Source organism: Anolis carolinensis, chromosome 4 (assembly GCF_035594765.1).
Source record: "Anolis carolinensis isolate JA03-04 chromosome 4, rAnoCar3.1.pri, whole genome shotgun sequence".
Taxonomy (NCBI): Eukaryota; Metazoa; Chordata; class Lepidosauria; order Squamata; family Dactyloidae; genus Anolis; species Anolis carolinensis.
This window is the reverse complement of record NC_085844.1, coordinates 78,816,052-78,842,039: the sequence shown is the minus strand read 5'-3', so window position 1 is coordinate 78,842,039 and position 25,988 is coordinate 78,816,052. Positions and strand designations below refer to the sequence as shown.

At 38.7% G+C, this 25,988-nt stretch overlaps 2 protein-coding genes across 3 annotated transcripts in view; one reads left to right on the top strand and one right to left on the bottom strand.

Annotated features, from left to right (window-relative positions):
• Nucleotides 1–13,458, top strand: part of dtnbp1 (dystrobrevin binding protein 1) — a 73,690-nt gene extending 60,232 nt beyond the window's left edge. For both annotated transcript variants that reach the window (XM_062980688.1, XM_003219790.4), the window contains 3 exons: nucleotides 8,747–8,902; nucleotides 9,873–10,016; nucleotides 11,518–13,458. In XM_062980688.1, coding sequence (XP_062836758.1) covers nucleotides 8,747–8,902; nucleotides 9,873–10,016; nucleotides 11,518–11,768 — 551 coding nt within the window. In that variant the 3' untranslated portion in view covers nucleotides 11,769–13,458. The remainder of the gene's footprint in view (nucleotides 1–8,746; nucleotides 8,903–9,872; nucleotides 10,017–11,517) is intronic.
• The window catches only part of jarid2 (jumonji and AT-rich interaction domain containing 2), a 249,129-nt gene continuing 236,465 nt past the window's right edge, over nucleotides 13,325–25,988 (bottom strand). Inside the window, exons 12-18 of the mRNA XM_008108814.3 lie at nucleotides 25,751–25,865; nucleotides 22,704–22,809; nucleotides 20,259–20,441; nucleotides 19,237–19,367; nucleotides 17,332–17,512; nucleotides 16,816–16,923; nucleotides 13,325–15,209 (exon numbers count right to left, since the gene is read on the bottom strand). Of these exons, the coding sequence (XP_008107021.2) occupies nucleotides 15,033–15,209; nucleotides 16,816–16,923; nucleotides 17,332–17,512; nucleotides 19,237–19,367; nucleotides 20,259–20,441; nucleotides 22,704–22,809; nucleotides 25,751–25,865 (1,001 nt within the window). The 3' untranslated portion in view covers nucleotides 13,325–15,032. The remainder of the gene's footprint in view (nucleotides 15,210–16,815; nucleotides 16,924–17,331; nucleotides 17,513–19,236; nucleotides 19,368–20,258; nucleotides 20,442–22,703; nucleotides 22,810–25,750; nucleotides 25,866–25,988) is intronic.

Genomic DNA, 25,988 nt, shown 5'->3' with positions numbered 1-25,988 from the left:
ACTGTATGTGATCTGCCCTTGAAAAGTGTTTGGTAGCTGCAACTAGTACAAAATGTAGTAGCCGAAATGTCAGGTGTACACTTTAGAGACAATATAACAGTGGTCCTTCAAAAAATGCACTGGCTTCAAATTTTAATTCAAGGTGCGGGTGTTAACCTATAAAATCCTAAACGACTTGGGACCAGGACATCTCAAAGACTGCCTCTTGCCATATGAGCCTACCAGAAATTTGAGATCGTCAAAAGAGGCCCTACTTTCATTTAATAATTCCAAGGAATTATAAGTCTCTTTTTTGTGTACAAACGGTCCCCATGGAGCCCTATCTCAGAACAGTAAAATACAGATAATAAAAAGTTAGCAAAAATAAAACTGACTACTAAAGATATCAAACATTATGACATCAAAATAGTAGCAGTTAAAGCAATTTAGAGAACCTCATTTCAAAGCAAGTTGAAATAATAAATCTCGCCTAATAAGCTAGTAAGGAAGAGGGCAAACATAATTCCTTAGGCAATGATGAACAAATATGATACAAAAGACTGCTGGGAAAATATACAAAATTTATCCCTATTAAAATTACTTACAACTGTACATATGTTTAGCGATAAGGTTGGCAATTTCTTATATTACTGTTTTGGAGGCAGTATTTTGGAATTTTTAACAATATGAATATTCAATTGCTTAATTACTTTCAGCTCACTACAATAAAATATTGGTGACACCATTATACAAACACAGACAGCTATAAGCTTGGTAAGAAATGTGGAAAGGAATTCTTGCTACCGAGAAGCAGCTGTGATCATTATATTCCATATGTTATTGCATAAGGTACACTGAATATCCTAGGGCAAAACAGGTGCATGGATGCAGTTTAGTATTCACAAGTGTATTTGCAGCCTTTACTTTTGGCATGTTGAACTTGGCATCTAGCTGAAGAACACAATTCCAGATTATCTGGTTGCCAATATATTTCATATCCCTGTGATCTTGACGTTGAATAATCAGCGTTGTTCAACAACATTAAAGTATTAAAAGTCTTTAATGCCAAGAGCCTTCTTATTTCTGTTTAGAAGATATTCTGAGACTTTTTTAGATTCCTTTGTTAGTATCAGGTACATTTAATGTCTTTGATATAGGTAGGTAAACAAAATATTTAATGTCCCTTGAAACCATGTCGCAGCAGATTAATGCTCCTACAACGTAGGGGGTGGGCAATGTTTGGTCTCAGGATACCCAGAGTTTTCACAATTTCATTTTGGTCTCAAATGCCTCCAACTGCCCTCTGTGTGTTTGGAGCATCTGTATAATTTTGGAGATTCCTCTTGAGTACCCCCAGGAGTGCCCCAATATTTTAAAAACATAGGGATGTGATGTACACAGTGACACTAGCTGACATTAGGAAAGCAGATAAATCTATATGTAAAGTAATTAGAATCATAGAGTTGGAAGAGACCTCAAGGGCCATCTAGTCCAACTCCCTGCCAAGAAGCAGGAAAATCTCATTGAAAGCACCCCTGACAGATGGCATTTCAGCTTCAGCTTAAACGACTCCAAAGAAGGAATCTCCACCACACTCTGAGGCAGAAAGTTCCACTGCCAAACAGCTCTCACAGTGAGGAAGTTCTTCCTAATGTTCAGGTGAAATCTCCTTTCCTGTATTTTAAAGCCATTGTTCTGCGTCCTAGTCTCCAGGGCAGCAGAAAACAAGCTTGCTCTCTCTTCTCTAATTTAGAGAGGGAAATCTCAGAATCCGTGGAAAACCTAGCATGCAAAAATCCAGGATAAATATCATTACAAGCAAAAAAGTGAAATCTAAAGGAAATGTTATTTTGCAGAATAAAAAGGCATTGGCACCTTCCCCCCTCCCAAAAAAACCAAACAAACAAAGACGCATTGCAATATATCTGTTAAAAAGTTATAGCCAAGATGGAATGCAGAGAGGAAGACAAATTTGTCAGCACCTCTAAAATTTTGATAATTAAAAAACTGGTCAGGATGGGAAAAAATCATAATGCTGAATCTTTCCTGTACAGACACAGATTCCCTCTGTCCTAAGCCATGTGTTGTATTCCTGGATCATAGCAGGATTCTATGTTCCTTGGCACACAGAAGTATCTAACATTAGACCTCCTCCATATTTGTCCATTGTTTTATGTCTTGGCCTACTCACCATAGCATCATTCATTTCTTTCCTCTTTCCTTTTTGTAACCAGAAGTACAGACTGAGAAAAACCTTTGCCTTTCCTTCCATCTGTAATCAGTCATGTTTTTTATGAGCCATGTTCAAGGATCCCACCTTTCTATTCCATAACTCTATTATTATTATTATTATTATTATTATTATTATTATTATTATTATTATTATTATTATTATTGGATCAAGATGCAAAGCAGTTTACAACCTTAAATCAATCTAATTTCCGAATGTAAATATTACAACAGAATTCAACGTTGCAATTATTAAAGCAATTCAGTTAAAATCTCAGTAATGCACATGAGCAAAAACTGATTAATAACTATTCAAATACCATATAACACTCCCTGGCTCGATCTTAAAATCCTTCTTCTTTTACAATCTGCCTGAATAAAAAAAGCTTTAGCCTGCTTGAGGAAGAACAGCAGACAGGCTATTCTGGCCTCTCCAGGCAGAGAGTTCCAGAGCCGAAAGGCAGCCACCGAGAAGGCCCTCTCTTTTGTCCCCACCAACCGTGCTTGCGATGGCGGTGGAACTGAGAGAGGTACCTTTCTTGAGCATCTCAGGACCCAGGTGTGTTTGTACAAGGAGCTACAGTTGCCAAATAGCCTGGCTTTATAGGGCTTTATAGGTCATAACCAGCACTTTGAATTGTGCCTGGAAAGAAACTGTCAGCCAGTGGAGCTCTTAAAACAAGGGAGTTATGCATTCCCTGAAGCCAGCCCCAGCATATAATTGATCTGTAGCTCCTTGGACTGAACATTTCTCAAAGGCAGCTCCAAATACTGTGTGCTATATTAGTCTAAACAAGGTGTAACTAAGGCATGTTCAACCATGGCCAAATCTGATATCTCAAGGAACAGGCTCACAAGTTTTACATGTGTGAAGACACTCAGGTAAACCCTGAGTTACAAACATCCAGCTTCCAAACAACTTATAGTTAAGAACGAGTGCAAGACAACAGGAAGTAAGAGAAATCTACTTCTAGGAAAGGAAATTCACTCCTAAAAGAGTTATCATGGGGAAAATATGTCTCCACTGAAGCTTTATCACCAATCCATGTTTCCATAACAAGCCAAATTTTTCAAAATCCTATTCTCACAGGGACAGAAAGTGAGGTGAAATCTTCTGAACAGCAGCACAAACAGAAAAACAAACAGCACGGGGTATTAACCTTTCCTTATGTGATCCAAAGTGCTATATATGTATGAGACTGGAATTACACTTAAAACATGTACCTGTTCGACTTACAAACAAATTTGACTCGTGAACAAATCTACAGAACCTATCTTGTTCGTAACTTGGGGACTGCCTGGACTGCTCATAATTTGCATGCTGATTATTCTGACATAGTCATTACAATTGTGAAAGTACACATGATTTTCCAGTAGATGGGATGCCCTATATTACCCATTTGAAATCCCTGAATATGTATTTTCTCACAAAATAGATCTTAGCTTAAAGTCAGAACAGGTCATTTAAAAAAATGATTTGTGGAGTCTCATTCTAATCTGAATTAGAATGCTATCTCTAATGTGGGGGAGGAAGTTTCAAATTCTGGGAACTAAAGCTTTCCAGGCATTACAGAATATCTTTTGTTAGTGGTATTATCTTAAAAACCTGTGAGGTCAGGGGGCACATAGCAGCTGTTAAAATACCTATTCGTGAACCAGCTGTGTTGTAAATGCCTACGCAAGAATAGGATATTTTTGTCCTCATTCTACAAACACAAAGGGAGGAGAATTAATGGAAAATTGTCTCATTTTAGATATACGATGCAATATTAATCCACAAGTATATAAATTCTTAATTTTTTTGGAGACATGGAAAAATGTTGAATTGAATATTGGCAATTATAAACTTTTTTGGATCTTTCCAGCTCTTCAAGTATAGAACGCATTTTAGTCTTTATTTCTGGCTTCCCCATGAGAACTTAAAACGATTTCCGCTCAATTACCTTGTAATATTTCCGACAGTCTATTTGGAAATCTGGATTTCCCCCCAGATGTTTTTCTAGATTAAGTGCTTTGAATGTACAATCTTTTAGGTGTACATTTTAGGGATATTCGTTCTGGTGATCAGCAGCAGCTTTGAAAAGCGGTTAATATATTACCCATTTAGGTAAGTAAAATTAGGGTTCTATTTTTTAAGCCTATTATAAGGATATATTTTTGTATCCTTTTTGTCACATAACTGAAAAGTAATATCGGAGCAACCCAAGTTTCATGAATGTATACACTATTTTAATTTGCTATCTCGTTACAGCTAACTTTGTGGAAATCTGTGTTAAAAAGCATTTTAAATTGTTTATTAATTTACTTTTTGTCTCTGAAAGGTTATAATCAGTGTAATAAAAGTTTCTTGTGATATGTAAAGAGGAATTGAACCAGAAAGTAGCAGTGGTGTGTGAGAGAGTTGGGAATTGGATTAAACTGTTGAGAACAAGAGATTTTAAATACACAAGGAAAATAGTAGTGTGCAGTTGAATGATGAGTACCTTATGTTGGTTTAAAATATATAGTCACTAGAGTTCTATTCAGATGTTCCATGTTAACAAACAAGAAAGGACAGGATGCTAGATGTGCCTAATCTTGAATCCAGTTCTATTGCCTTTCTATGCATGGAGGGCAACAGTCTGAAGCAGAGGTCCACCACCTTTCATGGAATCTGCATGGGAGCTGGTATCCTGATTTTCCAGAGTTCCTGCACAGACAGTGTGTTCGAGGATAATGAAGGTTATTCCACAGCAGTGACCCTCTCTGCACAGAGCATAGTTGGACCGATGACAGGACTAGCATACACCTCTACTTATGTGCTCACTCCACATATTTAAAGAACAACTAAATAAGGCTAAGATAGTTTTGATGCAGATATACACATACATCTTTCTACATCCCCAAAGTTAACTGTCATGAATCAGTATGCTTCAACTTCTCGGCCAATATCAAAATGCACTTAAGGCAGGAATATTTTAGAAGTAGTGGGTACCGTAGGCTATATTTCAGTGGAAGAAACTCGCAAACACCTCTGAATTTTCCTTGCCTAAGAAAACCCTATGAAAAATTCATGGAGTAGCAGTAAGTTGAGAGATGACTGGAAGGCACAATACACACACGCTCTTGCAGGACCTTTGCATGTGGTGACACTGACAGCCACAAATCCTCTATTTGCAAGGAGGACTGCTGCTTTCATGTGAACATTTTGAAGGAATATAAGAAGAAGCATTAGCAGCCTTCCATTTTGCACTCCTCTTTCCTTTTCAACTGGGCAGTAAAATTAGGATCCTGCTTTTAGCAGGCAAGTGGCTAAAGAGGCTGGGCTAAAGGTATAGTAGTGAAAATTCTCTTTCACTGCCTTGCATCTTCAATATATACAAGTTGGATCCCTGGATTGTTCTGTGACAATCTTACAGAAGATATTAAGAATCCTAAGAATTCTTAGAAGAAGGATTTTTCTTTGTTATTGAAACGGAATTCTGTCCAGATGTTTCATGTAAATATACAAGATGTGAAGGATTGTATAAATAAGCTTAACTATAATACTATTTTGGGCCACAATAATTCATCTGTAAATGCAGCAAATACACATTTCATCCTGGCTAATTGCTGTAATTTGTTTCTGGAATAAGCACCCAGTGCAGATCGAATATCCTGTTCATTGCTTTAAAGAAGAATTCTGAAATTTGCTTAGAGCGGCCATGGTAGCAACTCATGTGAGCTAATCAAAGTGATTGGAATATATCATTTTGTTCTGTCACTTTTATGTTTAGCAAAGACTTTAAAATGCATATTATTGATGGCTTTTTATATTAAAAGGCAAGAGAACGGAACATTGCCTCAAAGGCCACTTGATAATTAATTTCTGTTGAAATCACGTGGCCTTTCACAATGTGTAGATTTTCTGGTAACATTTTAATATAATTATACAGGTAATATGTTGCACTTCTGAATAATAACAATTTGTTAAGATGCATTGAAATGTGCAACTATATTTTAAAAGGAGTTTTGGACTTTTTCTTCTTATACCTGGAAGGACACAGAAAGAGTGATCCCCATCCTAAGTTTAATTTCACTTCCCACAGGGATTCTTCTGGAACTGGAAGTAGACAAGTCTTGGCTCCTATGGCCTCTTAAAATACTCACATTCTGGTCATCTTATTCTTCCATGTTTAAACATTTGAACCATCATTTCATAGTACAGTACAGGCTTATGAAACCTGTAAGAATTGAAGTTTCTTCCATCAGGTGGGAATTTTTGTTACCCGAAGAGTCTTAAGTAGTGGTGCTGACTTGCAGCCATAGTATTTCTTTTTCTAGACAAATTGTTGGGACAGAAGTATGTTGTATTTTGCCACAAAGCATTAGTCTGTCTTAACCAATGTATGTACTGTATTAAAACAAAAAATAACCCATGGCATTTGTGGCAGAATCATGATGGCTGAAACATGAAATCCCACCACTGATAACAGCCTTCCCTTGCTAGTAGTGAGTTCTGTTCAAAACTATTAGTTTTGCAGTTAGGAGAGCATTGGCATTAAAGATTCCCTGAGATAGACAGATTTCACTGGGGACTACTCCCAATAGGATGAGTGATTGTAGGCTGGCATCCCACTAGTGTCTTACGCATGTGTAAGTTACCCTACTACAGTTGAACAGTGGCATATTGCTGTGTTGTCCCTGAAGAATAATGGTGAGATATTTTGTGAACACATAAGCCACTTTAAGCTTGGCAACAAGGAAATGAATATTGCACAGAGTCTCTGATAACCTTTTTGCGTTTTGCGATATATGTACTGTCCTTGTTGAACAGCTTCAGAAAGAGTATCCTTCGGGTTGATCTATTCTAGCTGTTGACGAAAGGTCAGAGGTAAATGTCTATTCTGGCATAAAAGTATGATGGTACTGCAATGCTAAACGATATTCTGCCTGGGCATATGTATCTACTTGCCTAGGTAAATATTTTAGATCAGAAAAAAATGGTTTAGCAATGTAGCACACCATGGGAAACCCAGGTTGGTTACAGCTGCTGTAGCCAAAACAGTACATAGTTACAACTGCCATCAGCTCTTGGACCTGCCGTGGCCTTGGAGCCAGAAGAGAGGAATGTGCCACTGCACCATCAGAGTTGGAGAAGGAACTGGTACTGGAGTGCAAGCACATACATTAATGAAAATGAAAAAAAGTTTGCCTGAAGATTAATTGGGCAAAACAAGAATAGTGTCTGCTTCCAGATTTTTATTTTAAAGCTTTGAAAATAACATTTTTAAAGTATTTTTGGAAGGAGGTCTTCATATTGTCAGTAATTTTTTAATGGACAGGGAACTGCCCAGAAAATGTCTTGACCAATTTCTCAGTGAGCTCATAGCTTTTTAAAAAAGTGAGCAATCCATAGTTTCACTAAAGCATGGCAGTTAAAAACATGTAGGTGTTCAAATGCAATTTATCATCAAGCAGAGTTAAATGGACTACTGTTCAAAGAAGAGAAATGGTTAATTCTTTACTTGCTGTAGTGGCTTTCTGTCACATATGGAGGTTACATTTGCCTTTGGCCAGATGAAAAGGAGGCAAAATCTCATTACCACATCATACAAAGTGGAGGTGGTATCAAGGGGCATTTCTGCAGAGACTGAAATGATTTAATTTTGTAATTAAGAACCTTAGGGGAAGTTTAATTTCTGAGTATGTTCAGTGTGCTGTTAGTTGTTAACCTGCTCCTGAATTGCAGTTGCCAGGGTTAACTCGGAAGGAAAAGCATAGCAGAGAAATAGGTTTGTCTAGTTTTAAGTGTTACGTTAGTTCTAACCAGTTATATGTTCATGGCTGAAGCGGACAACACAAGACGAAGTGGGTGGATGTTATGTTAGCTGTGGTATGTCTTTCAGTATCAGTTGCTGGGGAACATGAAAGTAAAGATACAGTTGTTCTCATGTCCTGCTTATAAGCCTTTCCTTGGAGGCTACTGTGCAAACAGAAGGTGGACTAGATAGGCGTTTAGTCTAATCCAGTACGACTCTTTTAGTTCTTCAAAGATTACATAAACTCTGTTTGTTCCTTAGCTGCTGTTCTTATTTGGGGATAAAGGGAAACAGATATTGCCATTAAAGTACAAACCTGTCAGGAAGTATTAAGAGTGAATCAAGAGATTTCTATATTTTGTAATAGCTGCTGGCCTTTTTGTTACGACAGCAGCATATTTTTCCATTACACAGGGTTGAAGTACAAGTTGTTCACTATACAGGAAGCTGGGTTTTTGGTCTGAGTAGAAAAGCATAGAATTTAGGGCCTTAACACTATGATATAAAGGAAAAACAAGTGATCTTAGTTTCTCTTTCTGGTCTCAGCAAAATGGCTTCTCCCTTATTTCTGATGTCTCTAACTTATTTGTTCTTCCATTCATTCTCTATATATTCTTTGAAAGCTTCTTGCTCTTTAATAGTATTGCTTTATAGAACAAAAGTACTTGTCTTAAATTAATAAGGAAGCCTTTTAAAAATGGTTTGAAAGATGCTGAAATCAACATCGTTCAGGGTTAATTTGTGTTTTCTTATTTTAGGTGAACTTGATGCAGAACATGCTAAAAAGGTTCTGGATATGGAGCAAACTCAGCAAATGAAGTTGAAAGAGCGGCAGAAATTCTTTGAAGAAGCTTTCCAGCAGGACATGGAACAGTACCTCTCAACAGGCTATCTGCAAATAGCTGAAAGACGAGGTGAATGCTGCAGTCTTTTAGAGTTCTTTAGGTGTATAACTCTCATCTAGTTCATAACATTACTATTCTTTACACCTGTATCCTACTCTTGTGGAAGGTCAGAGGCAACATTCCCTGGCATTCATTCTCCTTTCTATAAATGAGCAGATGGAATCCAGCTTAGCTGACTGTGTTCCAAGATATAGGGCTGCCTTACTGCAGCTGTGGGAACAGCATGGCAACAGTTGAAGTGGCATATCTGGGAACAGAATGGCAACAGAGGGCAGACAAGTGCATTCACATTTTGCTCTTGCATCCCATGTCAATAGGGAGGCAGACACTGCATTTTTGGATAAGTCATTTTCTTCCAGATTGGTAAATTAGATGGGAAGTGGGAATGGAATCTAGTCTTCAAACTTGTGGTGTGGGAAATTTTATATTACCGTAGTATTACACCAGCAGCTATCGATACTGGATGTTTGCAGCGTAAATTTGACTTTTTAGAGGTTTTCCCTCCTGGATATCCTGTAAAAATGGCTAGGTCCCAGTTGCTTCATTGTTAAATAAGGACTTCTTATACATACAGATTGGAATTTTGTGAATCTTTTATGCAGGAGTAGTTGAGAGCCAGCAGCTTTGGATCTGGATATTCATTTCTTTTAATAATAGCTACAGTCATCAACATGTCCCATGCTTGATGGAGTTTTAAGAAAGAAACATATTACATAACATTATAGATTTGGGTATGAAGTAGAACTTTTACTGTAAATCCTAATCTTAATTTGTTATATACTGTTAGAATGTAATTATTTGGATAATAGCTTTCTGAAAATTTAAAGGCTTCTAATTCATGAAAAAGATAGTACTATCTTCCATGTTTTTCATTTGCATGAACTATTTAACAACATGAATGTGTCCAGAAATCAGCAAGGGGGTGGCATATATGAGTAAATTTGTCCGTTTTTAAAAACTTGTCATTTTCTGATTGCAGAGCCAATAGGAAGCATGTCTTCTATGGAAGTGAATGTTGACATGTTGGAACAAATGGATCTTGTGGATATGTCTGACCAAGAAGCCTTAGATGTATTTCTCAATTCAGGAGGAGAGGACAGCGCTATGCCATCTCCAATGTTAGGTAGGAAAATGAGCTGTGGCATTTCTAATTGGACTGATGCAGTTAAAAACAGTGATGCCTAGTAGCAGGGGAAACCGATTTAAAATCAAGGTGATTTAAATCACATGGGTGTGGGGGGAACTTACCTGAGCCTGCCCAAGCCAGTTGTGAGGACAATGGATTGCTGAAAATCCTACCATGTGGCTGAAGATGAGGCTTCCTAGTGGCACAGTAACAACTCTGCTGGAGAAGCACTGTATCTTCAGTAAGGATTGAAAGGGTGTACGTGTGTTTGGTTGGATCACTGAAGGATCTACTGACACATACACCCATAAGTGGTGTGGGGGAACGCAACAGTCCCAGTTTGTTTTTCTTCCCATTGGATTCATGGAGGATGAGGATTTATCTTAAAGTTGGAATAATATAATTTTGGTTATATATTTATGCTATGTTAAACCAGCTATGGAGCCTTTACTGGTTTTCTCTTCAGGTGTCACTTAACTGTTCAAATGTGTATGTGTATGTGTATGTGTTGCTATTTTTGTGTTTTCATTTCCAACTTACGGCAACCCTAAGGCAAATTATCGCAGTTTTCTTGTCAAGATTTGTTCAGAGGGGTTTTGTCTTTACCTTCATCTAAAACTTAAGTGTATGACTTGCCCAAAGTCATCCAGTGCATTTCCATGGTTGAGTAGGGATTTGAACCCTGGTGTTCAGAGTTGTTGTCTAATACTCAAATCACTACATCATGTGGAGGGGGGAGGTGTCACCTTTTGAACCATACACATATAAAAGCAATTCACCCAAATGTAAGTAAATTTCATCACGGCATCCAGGTCTTCATAAGAATGTGTCATTACAATGAGTTGAATTTTACTTGCCTGATAATGACACTTTATGATGAAAACTGACCCATATTTTCTGTTGCAGACAACTGTCCAGTGGGATTTTTGTCCCTGAACATCCAATATGTCAAAATATAACCTTAATTCTCAGCAACACTTTCCAGTTGCTGTCTGTCTGCCCACACACACCTTTTGAGGAGGGTGAAGTTGTGTTTCACATCATGAGAAAATTCCAGCTCACGCTTCTGCCTTTGAACAAAATAACAATAAAAGTACCTGATTGTGTCTATTAGACACTATGCAATAGGCAGTTAGATCAAGCATGCTTTCTTAAAGCTGAGTCACAACCTTTACACAGTGTTAATAGTCTAGAACAGCAAGAAGCCAAGGAGATTCAGTGGGTCATGCTGCATACTTCATGATGACACATTCAATTTTACCTCTTACTTTATAACACATCAGTTTGCATTCTGAGAAACCGAACACCATTTCTAGAGTGTATATATATTCAAAAGCTTTATTGCTTTTTCTCAACTGTTTTATACAAAATACACAAGTGAAGTAATAGATTGCTGTTTCTTTTCCTGATAACATGGTTTTTCTTAATAAAATGGTAACATGTAAATTCATAATATAATAATTAGTCAGCTTCATCCTTTTCTCTCATTACTTTGAAGGGTCAGACTCCAGCAACTGTCAAAATGAAATCAGTCTGAAAGTTCCCCCTCGGTCAGAGTTGAAGGTGAATTTATCTTCTTTACCATCCACTTGGACTGATTCTGCCGGCCAAGATACCAGTGAAGGAGAGTCACCTGTGATCCAGTCAGATGAAGAAGATGTGCAAGTGGACACTGCTCTTGTTGCTGTAAATACAGAAATCAAAGGTGCTTCTGACAATAGTGATGAGAGTGATTCACAAGTGAATTGAGTGTTATGACAGTATTCTATAAGAATTAGGACTCTGGAATGTATGAGTTAAGGAATGATTCAGTTTGTCTGTTCTCACTATGGTGTTCTATCATGAAAGAGATTACCTTATAAAAATTTTGAGTTGGACAGTCTTGTGAAATTCTAATTTTATATATATAAAAACTTGAAGCACACCACTAGCAATAAAATATTGGCTTTTGAACAGTACGTTTTGTATTCTAGAGGGTTATCCAAAGAAAGAGTCATGAAAGGGTTTATTTTGAAACAAAAACATGATCCAAAAGCCATGTCTGTTTTTTGTAGTCGCAATGTGCATGTCTTAAATGTTGTGGCTAAAGTCTGAAAATATCTGCTGCTTATACACTGCCTCCAGTGCTTTTACTATTTCAGTGTTAGATGCAAATCCCAGTGCAAGAAAGAGCAATTGTATTGGCCTTTTCACTTCCTTTCTGATTTAACATGTTTCACATGCCTAAAACAAACTGGCTGTACTGGGAGATAAATTAGTGATACCTGATATTCTCAGTATATTGGAGAGTTGTACATGTTGTTGAACATGTCTTTTCTTCTGGCAACATATCAATAACCATCTTACTGTTATTGCTTGTATTGTTTTTTAACATCTTGACCTTAACCACACTAGCTGCCAAAAGGCTGCATAGTTCTATCTTTCCTGACAATGGTTGGGTTTATGTACTAACTGCCAATATACAGCACTGTCCAGTAGATTTTGTGTTGTCTATCATGGACTTTTGAAATTGGACATTCTACATAGGCAGCTATTCTCTAACAGGGAACTTTAATTTCATTAAGTAGGTTTTTGGAGAAGAACCCTTTGGTTTCAAAATGAGGGAACGGGAAGAGTGGGAGCAGAAGAGATGGTGGAAGTTTCTTGCCGTTCATAATTTACCACAGAATCAATGGGAAAAATCCTGCATTGGAGCATAACATCGCCATGCCCCCAGAAGGTAGTTTTCAATCTGAGAAGCCAGCTGCTTTTGTGCAGAAAAACAGACTCACTCTCTTGGATGTCCAGTTCTTTCCTGAAGACCCAGGAGAATGATTCCCTTTTCCTACCCCCAGCTGTTGCATTGCAGCCGGGAACTGCATATTCATCTTGCAGCTGATAGACAGGCAGCCTCTCTCTATGCTTGAAAACTGCCTTGGGTTGGGGGACATTTTGTGAGAAGCTAGTGGATAATGCCTTGTACAGTGACCCCTGAAAGACATAAATGTGTGTAACTCAGAATATTACTAAAAGGATTTAGCCAATGTCTGAAGCCCACCTTCACAGCCTGGAGCCTACAGATATGGGTGGACTGTAACTCAAATTATCTTTAGTTGGCTCAGGACAATGTTGATGGGTAGGAAATACAATACAGTAAAATACATAGGGCCAGATGGTCCCATTGCTGCTATAAGTGGTGAATAAATTTTGTAATTATAAATGAAAGCTAGCAATGACTGCTCTGCTTTACACCTTTCCTAGACTACTAGAATGGCCGTAATTTACTAATAGGTACTTTACTTCTCTTTCAGAAGAAAGACAAAATGTCCAAAAAGTGTGTTTTTATTAAACCTTGTATTACAAACCTGAAAAGTAAACAAAAACTGGCAATAAACATGTTTCTTTCCTTACAAGGAAAAAAGAGTAGAGCAGCGCTAATAAATTAAATGTCAAACTGTAAGCCATAGTCAGAAGTTTACTGTCAAGAAGGAAAACGTACACAGCAAGGCCATAAAAACCGGACAACCACATTGGAAAACACTCGACTCTGTATGTTATTGTTAAATATTCCAAAACAATTCAGTCTTCTGCCACAACCAACAATATGTATTTTATAAGACTCTCCTGACAGTCACTCACCACTGGCAAGCTCAGTGCAATATGGGTAGCTCTACGGTACTGTTGAATTCAATTATGAAACAAGAGTTTGTGAAAACATTTTCCCTTTTTTATTCCACACGTACTGTACACACAACTGGAAAAGGGCAACAACTACTCCATTATTATTTTGTTGTTGTTCAGTGATGTAAGCAGCACTTATAAATGTTACAAGAAAAACCCTGTAAGCATCCAATCCAACCGATGAAGAAAGTGAAACGTAAGGCTATTCTTCATCTTGTCTCTTTGCCACCCTTCCCCACCCTCCCAAGAAAAGGCTCAAGTATTTAAAACAATTTACAGGCTTATGTACAAAAGGTATGATTTCTTTTTTTGTTACACGTGAAGAAGGAAAAAAATATATAGACAAGATGAGAGCAAATGCATTTTTCACATTCAAAAGAAGTACGCAAAATCTGCTAGTGGCTCTAAATGATCATATAACAAACAAAAATTAATGCTGACTGTGAAAAGGTATGAAAAACAGCAGTGGAATGGAAATGGAATGTTAAAGATTGCACGTCTATGACAAGAAGCACTTATGGCTTCAATCATTTTTTAAAGGATGCTATTGAAGGGTTTTTGATAAAAGTAGCCAACAGCACCAAAAAATAACAGAATGGATTTCCTAATGAAATCAGGCACAGTTTTCGCTCGCATGACTCCTCAAGGCAGGCAGTCTTTTTTTCTTATTTTTTTTTTCTCCTCCTCGAACAGATGCATAGTGAAGTGCTGGTAACAGAGAACATTTTCTCCAAATCTCCCATTGTGACTAGGGTTAGAAAACTAAGTCCATCTTCAGCTGCCATAACCTCTCAAAGAAAAATGTGTATTCTCCAATTTAAAAAGGTACAAAACTTATCCTGCCTGTTAAAGAATACAAGCCAAAAGTATAGCAATTTCTTTCAAGTTTTGTCGCCCATCCCTTTTCTCTCTATAGAAAAAAAATCTGCTGACATGACTGGAGAACAAATTATAAAACACACCAAAATTCAACCTATCAACAAAAAAGGAGGGGGGAGGTGTTAAAAGCCTTTTCAGTGTTACTGAAAAAAAAAAGCTTTTTTATTTTCAGGCAGAGGGACAAAATACAAATTAATTTCATCAGCCTCTTGCTGCTTTTAAAACAGTGAACGCACAGCAGTTTAAAAAAACCTGCTGCATCTAACTATCCTAAGTAAAAAATAAAATAAAATAAAATTCAACAGTTTAATGCTAAAACAAAATTAGTTCTCTAAAACCAGAAGAAAATCTTCTTTAGAGCTAGTGCAAAGACAGCTTGTATTCTACAGCAAATACTCCAAACTATGATATAATAATTACAAAAAATATATATAAAATTGACAAAAATGAGAGAGTGTGTTGGCATTTTTATGATTAACTTGAAGCACTTTTGGATGAACTGGAGGATGAAAGTCTTGATGATGGCACCTCAACTGTTGCTCTCTTCCGAGGTCCTCTTTTTGGTGTAGCCTTGCTGATACAGTTCTCAATGGTGCCATTTTTGCCAGATACCTTTCCACAGATTTGATTGACTACATTGATTATTTGCTCCTGTTTGAGATGAAGAAATAATAAAAGAATTAGTAATTCAGGGCCGAGTAGCAGGGATGAAAGGATTTCATGAGGATGGCCTTGTTCCAATTTAACACTTGACTATCGTTCAAGATTCATTCATTCATTTCCCACCAACTAGCTAAAGATTTGAGGATGACATACAATGTGATTAACTTTTAAAAAGTCGGTCATTAAAAATCCAATTTCACAGGTGATTTTCAGAGGCTAAAACACATTAAGGTAAAAAGGCGACAGATTAAAATCAATTAGTTTTAACACGACTCAATACTATGCACATGTGTGAATTGGTATTGTCTCAAATGTTTTAGTAAACAGCCACACTTTTACTAGGTGCAAGAATGATAGTATCACTGGCGCCATCAGAGACTCTTAGGGGTGGATATTCCATAAACAAGATAGCACTGCCACAGTAGAGGAAGGATGCATTGCTGTCCATCATGCTTAAAACCGGCACAAAGAGAAAAGCTTTTGTTTTTATTGTTGCAGTTTAGCACTGAATCCAGACTACAATACACTACTGTCAGCCCTTCACAGGTGCGAATTTGACTTCTGTGGGTTGGATTGTTCAAGGATTTGACTAAAATCTCCTTTCTAGGAATCTCTTGGCCCTTCAGTTTTGCACTATGGTCAACTTCTACCAGAAAACCAGAGTCATGCTGGAGGAATTGTAGATTTCTAGAGGGGACACCTGAGATCCCCGAGAGGTGTTCTCATAGGAAAAATATTATAATTTTCATTTTTTTCAGTTTTTCACTTTTGCAGGGCATCCTGTGCCCTAACTTCAGCAAATGTGGAGGGCTGATTGTAATTTATCTTCAGTTCTTGCAGTAAACCATTATTAAAATTAACCACAGTTAAGAGTTCGTAACTGCAATTAATCTAAAATGAACGAGGACCATACAAGCTCAAGGCTTTTTCATACATTTAAACATCATACATATATTTCACACGTCCGGAACAGTACTGGGATAATGTGGGGCAAGGTTGCCTTGACTCACATTAACCAATGTTGTGAGGTACTTGGAATCTGGCCTAGAATGACAACCCAGGGACATGGGATGCCACTAACTGTCCCCTCCCATTCTCTGTCATGATGGTCTCCAGGCACATGTGTCCTGCTGGTCAGTGACATTCGACAGGGCAACAGGATGATCAAGGAAGGGAGGGAGGGAGAAAGTACGATTCCTCCTCCCATCCCCATCCAGTGGCACTGTAGGGGATGGCCAACGCAGAAACAGGAGAGCAGGAGGGAACAGTAAGGGTTGGCTTTCCAGCAGCACCAAACAAGGTTCGATGCTGATGGTGAGGGCTCCCCTCTCACCTCTGCAGGGAATGGGTTGCTGTGTAAATTATCCTAGGGCCAATGCAGCATATACCATGCCAGATCGACCCTGGGTCTGCTCTGAGATCCAAAATCAACCTTATAGCTACATAGCACTGCACCGTGTCTTGGTGGTGGGAGTAGGCTGGCCCCACTTGAATACAGTTACAGAACAAATTAGAATTTCTAATTCTATACTACACACAGGCTTTCCAACTGTTTGCAATTTGTGTCAACAATTGTTAATGCCACTATACATACCTCATCATAACGATACATTAGTTTTAATCCACGACAAGACTTCTGTTTCTCTACATGCCGCAGGGCACATTCAAGGCAGAAGACAACGTTTTCGTTTTCTTGTACAACCTGCCAAATTTTATTTTAAAAGGTCAAGAACAGTCATACTGTATATCAATGAGATAAGTAGTGTTGCTACACTTCAAATTTAAAGTGTAGCTACCATAGACATTTCCCTATCTGAATTAAGTTCAGATCCTAAAATATAACTCATAATTGTTTACAAGATGAAATTTTTTTTTATAGAAGTTGTGTGAATTTCGTTCCCACATTTTCTGTTTTCCCCAAGTTTGTTCCCCGAAGGTGCTTCCATCTTTAACTATTCTGTTGCTGTTAACCAATTCTGAATTGACCAATACTTTCCAAAAATTATTAAAATATATGCACTTTTTAGCCAAATGCTGGGGAGATGTCACTACTAGGGAATATTGTACTATTTTTGTAAGGGGCAACCTAGATTTTGGAGATGTCTCTTACCATAGATAGGTAACACAGGTGCTGGCAAATCTGACACCTCCTCTCAGATGTTTCTAACTGCCATTTCCGAGGCTTTTTCTTCCCATCTGCTCCCGAATTGCTGCTATCGTGGCTGCCGTAGCGGGCTGAAGAATGGAGGCCTGCATCATATAGCTGCCGCCGTTGCCTCACCTCCGTGTCCCTGAAAACAGAAGCATAATTAGGAGAAATGCCACTTCTGAGAGAAATGTCACGAAGCTGCACCCGGCAGGCCTCATTTCTTCATGTACCCTGAGATTTTAGTAGCACCCCAATTTCGGGTGCCACTCCACAAGGCATGTTTTCAAGGAAGCAGTGGTACTGCAGCTGCTAAATCTCATCCACAATTTTGTCAGTGACCATTGTAGACTACATTAGGTGCTCTACAAACATTAGCACAGAGAAACTGAAAGGCGGAGCTATTTGTGAAGCTACTGGATCTGAGGAGGCTAACTGGCAAACCACCTGGCGACCACCTGAGATTTGCCAGGAAGTAATACCACTTAGCAGGCCCACTCTTCTCATGCGGTAAGTAGGCCCACTCACCATACAAGAAAAGGATTGAATAAAGGTATTATCAAAGGAACAGTGAGAAGATAACACTGGAGTGAAATCCACATCATTGAGTAGACTCTCCTTAGTTGGCAAGATTAGCCAGCTATGCCACTTGTAAAGATGCTAGCTATGCCACTTGAGCAAAATGCTGAATAATTGGGGATGGCAGAGAGGTTATGGTGCATCTTGTACAGATAATTTGAGCGAAAGAAAACTGAGCCCAGGAACCGAAGAGGCAGTACCACATAGTAAGCAAAACCAGTACAACAGCATTAGGAGTTACAAAACACAATACAAAAGATTTGAGTTTCAGAAAGAGAGAGATACTTCGGGGTTCCCTAATCTGGTATCCTGCAGATGTTTTGGACCAAATTTCCCATTATTCCCAGATAGCATGGCCAAAACTCGAGGTCAATGAATGATTTCGTTCAAAACATCTGAAAGACATCTGGTTAGGAAAGGCTGCTCCACAAGATCTCTCAATCTCTGAATTTGAACCAACTGGAGAACCACTCAGATGGTTGAGAACGGGAAAATAATAATACTAGTCCCTTTCACATCAGCAAAGTTTCCTCTCTTGGAGAAAAGATGAACGTGGATGTGAAAAATCTCCAAAAAAGGAGTCGGGATATCCCAATGGGCTTCAAAAGCCTTCCACTCCGAGGACAAGCACAGTGGAAAAGACTTTGACCACTCTCTATACATTAAAATATTAGCATTTTAAATACAATTTGTAGATTGTAGTCATCAGATTTTCTTGATATATTCGATCTGCTACGGACCAGCACTACCCATCTGTCACACACTTCAACTGTGGGTAGCAAAGCTACATGGTAAGGGAACAAAAGAGAACAGTATTATACACGAAACAAGGTGCCTTCTTCCTTCTTTCGCATCTGAGGAAGGAATAATTAAAAATAAGTCCTTCAGTGTCCTAGAAATGAGCGGATCTGTGCATTTTTCCATACCAGGAAAAGATTTAAAGGCTTGCTTCCAAAACACTCCACAAAAAGAAAATAAAAAGGGAAAAAGGCTGTTTGCATAAACAGTAGAATTTTAAACCTGAAAATCAGCAGGCATTCTGGAAAATGTTAGTTTTTGTCACTGAAGAAAAGCAATGAAGGTCATTATGATGCAGAGTTCTTGCTCTGTCACATAGCACTTTTCAGACAGCAAGTCAACCATGAAAGTTTCTTCTCCTGCAGGTGATTGTGTTCAAGATGCTGGAGGCCTTAGCAAGTGATGTCTTAAAATCTGTTTGGCCTGAGACTTCCTCTTAGGAAAAAAAAAAGGAGGATTAAGAAATTTAGTTACCTTAAGAAATTTAGTTACCTGAGCTCTCTCAGAAGTGCTGATATCGTACTTAGAACAGATCCATTTTCTTTCTTTGCCTCTGCTGTTGCAACCTGATAAAGCAGCTTTTCCATTGAAAATGGCTTGGGTATGTGCCGCCGCTTCATCTCCTGCATCAGGGAATTCCAGCATGTTTTTAATGAATTAGACATTTTGAAAAAAAGTCAGCCTATCTTGTAAAGTCAGCAAGAGTTCCCAACAAAGAATTGATGAGAAAATACAAACAAAACACTTCCTAAGATTAAAAGGGAACACCGCTCAACACTTCTGAACTCAAGAGCAAGCTAGGCAAGGCACCAAAACGGGAGACTGATCATCTTGCTTGATAATACTCTTTCTTGGACCACATTAAAACACCACCTTTTGAGAACTGGTTCCTGTTGCATGTCCCCTAATGTTTCCAGCCCCCAAAGAAAACAATTTTATATACATATCATGCTTAAGAGCTAATAATTTTTAAAAGCCATGAAAGTTGGCAGCCGTTCTAACACTTTGTGGTAGTGATTTCTTTTAAGTTAAACTTTGTCATATCTCTTAAGCTAGAACAGGAAGAGTTAGGGAAATAAATCTGCATTAACTGACACTATACTGTCTTATTCTGCCTACCCCGGCCAAAACATATGTGCCATCGTTTCAAATACTACAGGAGGTTCTTGATATCTGCTGGGGTTTGGTTCCAGGATACCCTGGTTCCATTACATACAGTAGTGTAGTAAAATGCTATCCCTTCTATAAAAGGAGACTACACCATACTTCAAGTCAATGCATCCCACTGCCGAACAGCTCTTGCTGTCAAGGAAGTTCTCTCGCAATGTTTAGGTGGAATCTCTTTTCCTGGTATTTGAACCCACTGCTCCATGCCTTAGTGTCTAGAGCGCTAGAAAACAAGCTTCTCCTCTCCTCAATCCATCAATGTGTCTGGAAGACTTCCCACTTGCATTTGCAAAAGCCAGCAGCCAGCCTGTTTAGTTTTCAAGCCCACCTGTAACACACTTCCTTACCTTGGCAGTTTTAAATCCCATGCTTGTCCACTGGGTGGTAGCAAAGTGCACAGTTTCAGAGACGTTGTAGCCGCAGCACACTTTGGAGACAAAAGATCCTGGAAAGCAGACAATGAACTGCCCGCTCTGCTGTACAGTACGGTGCACCTTGACCCCCTCTTTGCACAGCACCTCTGGGGAGATCTAAAGCAGACAAGCAGACTGGGGATCAGGAGTGGGCACTCCTTTACAATGTCCTGCTGTTTTCTACTTGATATATCTATCGTAAAGGAAACTGAAGTGGGCAAAATGCTGTCCATAACCCACCCAGTGGCTCTTTTTGCGTCCACACTCCCCTCAGAACTCTTTCCTTGGTCATAAAAAAGGACTGTCTAACTCTCCTGAAAGATCCAGGAGTTTACCTCTTAAATAGGATGCAGCCCCTGCATCTATTTTGGTTTTTATTACTGTTTTTTTTTCCTTTTTTTTTTTAAATGGCTGTTTATGCAACTTCTTCCCCCGAGGATCCCAAGAATGAAAATTGAACCCTCAAGTTACGAAAAATGCTACAAATAATGCAACAGGAAATAACTGAAAACAAAGAACACAGTGCTAACTATTTTAAGTGCTGCTACATGCTTTAAAATTGCTTTCTTTTTTCATTTGGAACTAAGTAAGTGGAAGCACTTGTAGGGTGCAGCAATGTTAAGGATAGGGAGCCTGTATAAAATAGGAATATAAGTCAAACATTCCTTATCCTGAATTCCAAAATTTGAAATACTCCAAAATACAAAACTGTCCACATGGATGGCAGACACAGTGATACCTTTGCTTTCTAGTGCTTCAGTATACACAAACTTGGTCTCATGCAGAAATTTATTACAAGTATTTTATTTAAAATTACTTTTAGGCTATGTGCATAACATGTATGTGAAACATAAATGAATTACGAGTTTGTACTCAAATCTGGGGAGCAGGATGAAGCTCCAGCTTCTCATGGGGGGACATGAGAGAAGGATGGTGAAATATCTGGGCGTCCCCTGGGCAACGTCCTTGCTGACGGCCAATTCTCTCACACCAGAAGCGATTTGCAGTTTCTCAAGTCGCTCCTGACATGAAAAACAAACAAATTTGGATCCCATCTCTAGATACATCATTATGTACATACGGTGTTCCCTCACTACTTCACAGTTTACTTTTCGTGGATTCGCTGTTTCGTAGTTTTTCATTTCAATAAACTCTAAAAGAATATTATAAATCATAAAAATTTACAATTTACAGCCTAAGGAAGGAAGGAAGGAGAAGCTGAAGGGAGAGAAAAAGAGCACAAGCAGCAACGGGAAGAGAAGGTGATTTATCAACACACGATTGGTTGATAAAGACTCAAAATAGTACATAACAACTAAAATAATGTATAAATATTAAAATAAATATTGTGTCCCTACTTCACGGATTTTCACTTATTGCGGGTGGTCCTGGAACGTAACCCCCGCTATAAGTGAGGGAACACTGTACATGCAAATACAAATATTCCAAAATCCAAAATACAGAATAATCGCCCTAAGCAATTTGGATAAAAAAAATTCAGTCTGTACTAGCATGCAAAGCACTGGTTTGAGTAGGCATAATGATTTTTCCCAGCAATGTTGAAGAAGGGCGGACAGATGATTTTTTTTTCTCCTGGCGTTTCTCCAGGAATATAAATAAATAAAATGATAGGAAAAGATATTTAATGTCTACTTTCTTATCAAACGTATGCTCCTATGTTAACAACATGAAGTGTGCAACATACAGAATTATAATATTTAGGATAGTTATCAGTTTTAAAGGCAAATTTCATGTATTCAGTTAAATATTTTATTAGGTCTTTTGACTATTTGCTTACATAAAAGATTCATATCAGAAGCAAAACTCAGTTGAGTGCAACTTACTCTCCTACTCCTAATTAGTGCAGTGAATTGCAATTTTTAAAGTACAAGCATATTTAGAAACAAAATTACAAATAAACCCAATACAGTACTAGAAACCCCTGCAAACGGCTACACAGCCTATGCTCCCTAAGCATATATTGTTGTTGTCGAGGAAGACAACAATAACAACAACATGAAAACAGAAGCCACTCATTTCACGGAAGCAAATGAAATGAAATCAGAAACCATACAAATAGTGTAGAAACTTTTGAGGCCCTCAAATCTCATACCCCTGTACTTAAAGGAGCCTCATACTTGCCATTTATGTATGCAACATTTATGAAAGCCATTAATAAACAAGGGAGTCATTCCGCTATAATGCCCCCATTTATTTAGACACTGCAGTCTTTATATCCATGCATACTATATGCTAATAGCAGTCAGTGCCTTGGTTTTAATAGCTGCCACTGTACTTGCTTTTACAACACTGTACTGTGGGGCATGAAAAGAAACTGCCTTGGATCCCCCTAGAAAGAAACCACAAAACAAAACTCACCATGACGTTACTTTCAAGCATTTCCAGCCCTGGAGTGCCATTGGCTTGCAGCAGGGTATGTACCACTTTGTCAAGTTTTTTCTCCTCTGCAGCAGGAATGCAATACCTGTTTATTTTTTTGTCATGCAGAGAGGGAAACAAAAGGAGTTATTTATTCTCTGCTGAACAGCATACAGCTCAATACCCTGCCAGCTGTCGGCATCTACGCCTCCAAAGCTAAGATCAAACATGAAAGGTTACCATTCTAACTGGCCTGCTGCACTCTGTGGCTTGCAAAAAGCTATTTGTTTATATTAAGGTGTATGTGATTTACAATGAATTTAAATTTTGCAAGAATATAGTACTTGTGTTACCCATCTATCTGAAGACGAGGGCACTGGGCCATTTTATCATTTGCATTCTTCAAAAAACAGAAAAGGTATGTAACTGCACATTAGGGATTATACTGCCCTACTTTTGAAAAAGGGTCATCATTTTAATCTTCTACTTTAAGTCAATATATCTTTCAAACTGGCCTTCTATGTTCTTTTTCTTATTAGACTAAGAGGCTTGGTCACTGACCTGCCGGCTTGACCACTGACCATGATGGCTAGGGGATTTTGGACATTGCAGTCTAAAAAGGAACACTAACAACCATTGCCATTCCATACAGAACATGCCCACAAGCCCGAGGTTGCTACTTAGCAAGCACTTAACATCAAACTGGAGCTGCACTGAACTGGGGGTACCACACATTCCCAGTGACAATTGTATGTTTTGATTTAAGAATGACCAGTCATGCACTAAAATGTGAAGTGGCCCCCAGCCCAAAACACCATTATCAAAGGTAGTCTTATCTATGACACAACTGGACAGCAAATATGCACTTGTATGTTTTTGTCATGGCTACTCAAGACTATGCTGGGTCGCAAACACCCTGAGCCATTTCCAGAAGCTATTCATGGGTTTCTTTGACAGTCAGTGCTCACTTCCACCACCTTAGCTGTGAATACATTTCCAAAACAACCGTTTCTGACTTTCCTGGTTGTTGTACTGCAGTCATCTCTCCACATCTGTGGCTCACATTAACAGCTTTTGTTACACTATGTAACAAAATGTGAAAAATTCTGTTCCAGGTTTGAAAGTGTTATTCCAGTTTAATTGTGCGGAACTTACTTTGAAAGTAGTTGTTATACTCCAGAAACTTGGTTTTGTGGCTGCCACAAACTATGTTGAATCGGTTGAGACTATCAGATAGTCATTGAAAAACTATAGCAAAATGTGCTGTAGGATGTCCCGCAAAAACAATGTTTTTGTAGTTTAATAAACCTTTTCCATATTTTTATGACAGAACCAATTAGGAAATGACATTTACAACCCAGGAACAAAAATCTGTTTATATAATGTTATCAATAAACTTGTACTGATGCCCATGGCTCTCTCCCCCCCAAAACAGGCTACCAAGTGAGCATTCACACAGGAGCCCCATCCGCAGGAGGTGAATGGGGGGATCATTCGAGAGGATATGCCACATATTTGTTTCACCTGGCACCTCCCTTCCTTTCCATGGGCAAAACAAACTCATTGCACACAGGAAGAAGAGGAGCCAACCCCGTATACCACTTCCCCATCCCATGAAACTGGATCCTTTTCCTTTTCTTGTGTGCTGCGAGTATCTATTTTGCTCAGGTAAAGGAAGGAAGAAACACACAGCACACAGGAAGAGGAACCTGGATCTGCAGGGTAAGTAACATTATGGGTACATGAGGGCGGGCTCCTCCTCTTTCTCCTAGGACGAAGCCAGGTTGCCCAAAACTCTAGACACCATGGCGGCAGCTGTTCCCCATTCCCCCTCACTGAGATATTCAGTTTTGCCACTTGTGGGGCTGTGTCCCGAACCCCCACAAAAGTGGAGAGATGGCTATATTAACAAAACAGTTCTGAAAAGTCGGCCGGTAAGTTACTGTACGCATGTGATGAAGAAATGGGCAACAATGAAAAAAGCTTTTTCACGGTATCCCAATTAGGGAGTGTTCTCCCTACAGAAACTTGCCCAGCACACATTACAAATCTTTTTAACATCAGGCAAAAGTGTCTAAAATGTAACAAATGATTGTACATTACCCTAAAATTCCGAGTAGAATGATAGGGGATACTAAAATGTGATTTTTACTCAAGACTTACAACCTCTTCGTAAGGGCTGATTTGCCCTGCCGTACACCGCTTCCTTGCCATGGAGTAAGTAAGTAAAACTTTATTTATGTACTGTTCTATCTCCCTGAAGGGACCCAGGGCGGTTTCCAAGCAAAAATACAACAGCATACAGTACATAAACAGCACTATAGACACATTGTAAAAACAAGATAAAAACCTATACAGCTCATAGGACAGTAAAAACAGTAAATAACAATCTCAACATTCGATCGAAAGAACAGGGATCATTGACCAAATAGGTTGATATGGTCTATTCTTCGGGATGGGTGAACCTTATACAACATATTTCAGGGCCATGAGTCGGCGGTATACCAGAATGGATTATTCAAAAACCTGCCGAAACTACCAGGTTTTCAACTCCTTGTGGAAGGAGGGCAGAGTAGGGGCTTGCCTGATCTCCTTTGGGAGGATAGTTATTGGAGCCATTACACATCGCACATTATTTCCTGCCAGGCTTCATGGTGAAAGGGAAGAGGAAGTGGCATACACCACAGCGCTGGCAACATGGGAGGCTTCCTATGTTGCTTTTGCTACAATGGAGGGAAGCCAGACAGTGGACGCTTCCCCCAGTGGGTTAGGAACATCATAAAATTGGCCATTGCAGCCGTGGGGTGATGGGTTCTCCATGCCCATCACCGGGATCCCACAGATTCACCATGATGCATGGCAAATCTCTCACTCAATGTGATAAGGTTCCTAATATAATATGTGTGCATCGGTTAACCAGGATTTTTTTTTGGCTTTTTCAAATTTGAAGATAGTTCATGTAATTGGCATCAGTTTCCATCAGCCCCACCTAGCATGGTCAAAACCATCTAGCGGGGCCATGTTTTCCCTCACCTGGGGTTACTTACCAAATGCAATCAGCACCAGTGTGTAAGTAGTCAATATATGGAAGGTGATTTTGGTCCCGAGACCAGCATGAGGTAGAAAAAACCATGCCAATATTTAGCCAAGGAATTGTCACTCCTAAAAGCAGGGAAAGTTTAGATAGGAAAAACAACGGTTAATTGAATTCCTCTTCAGAGTAGTTAATGATAATTTTTAAAAGTATGTTGAAAATCATATGTCATCTAAGTTGTCAGTTGACAA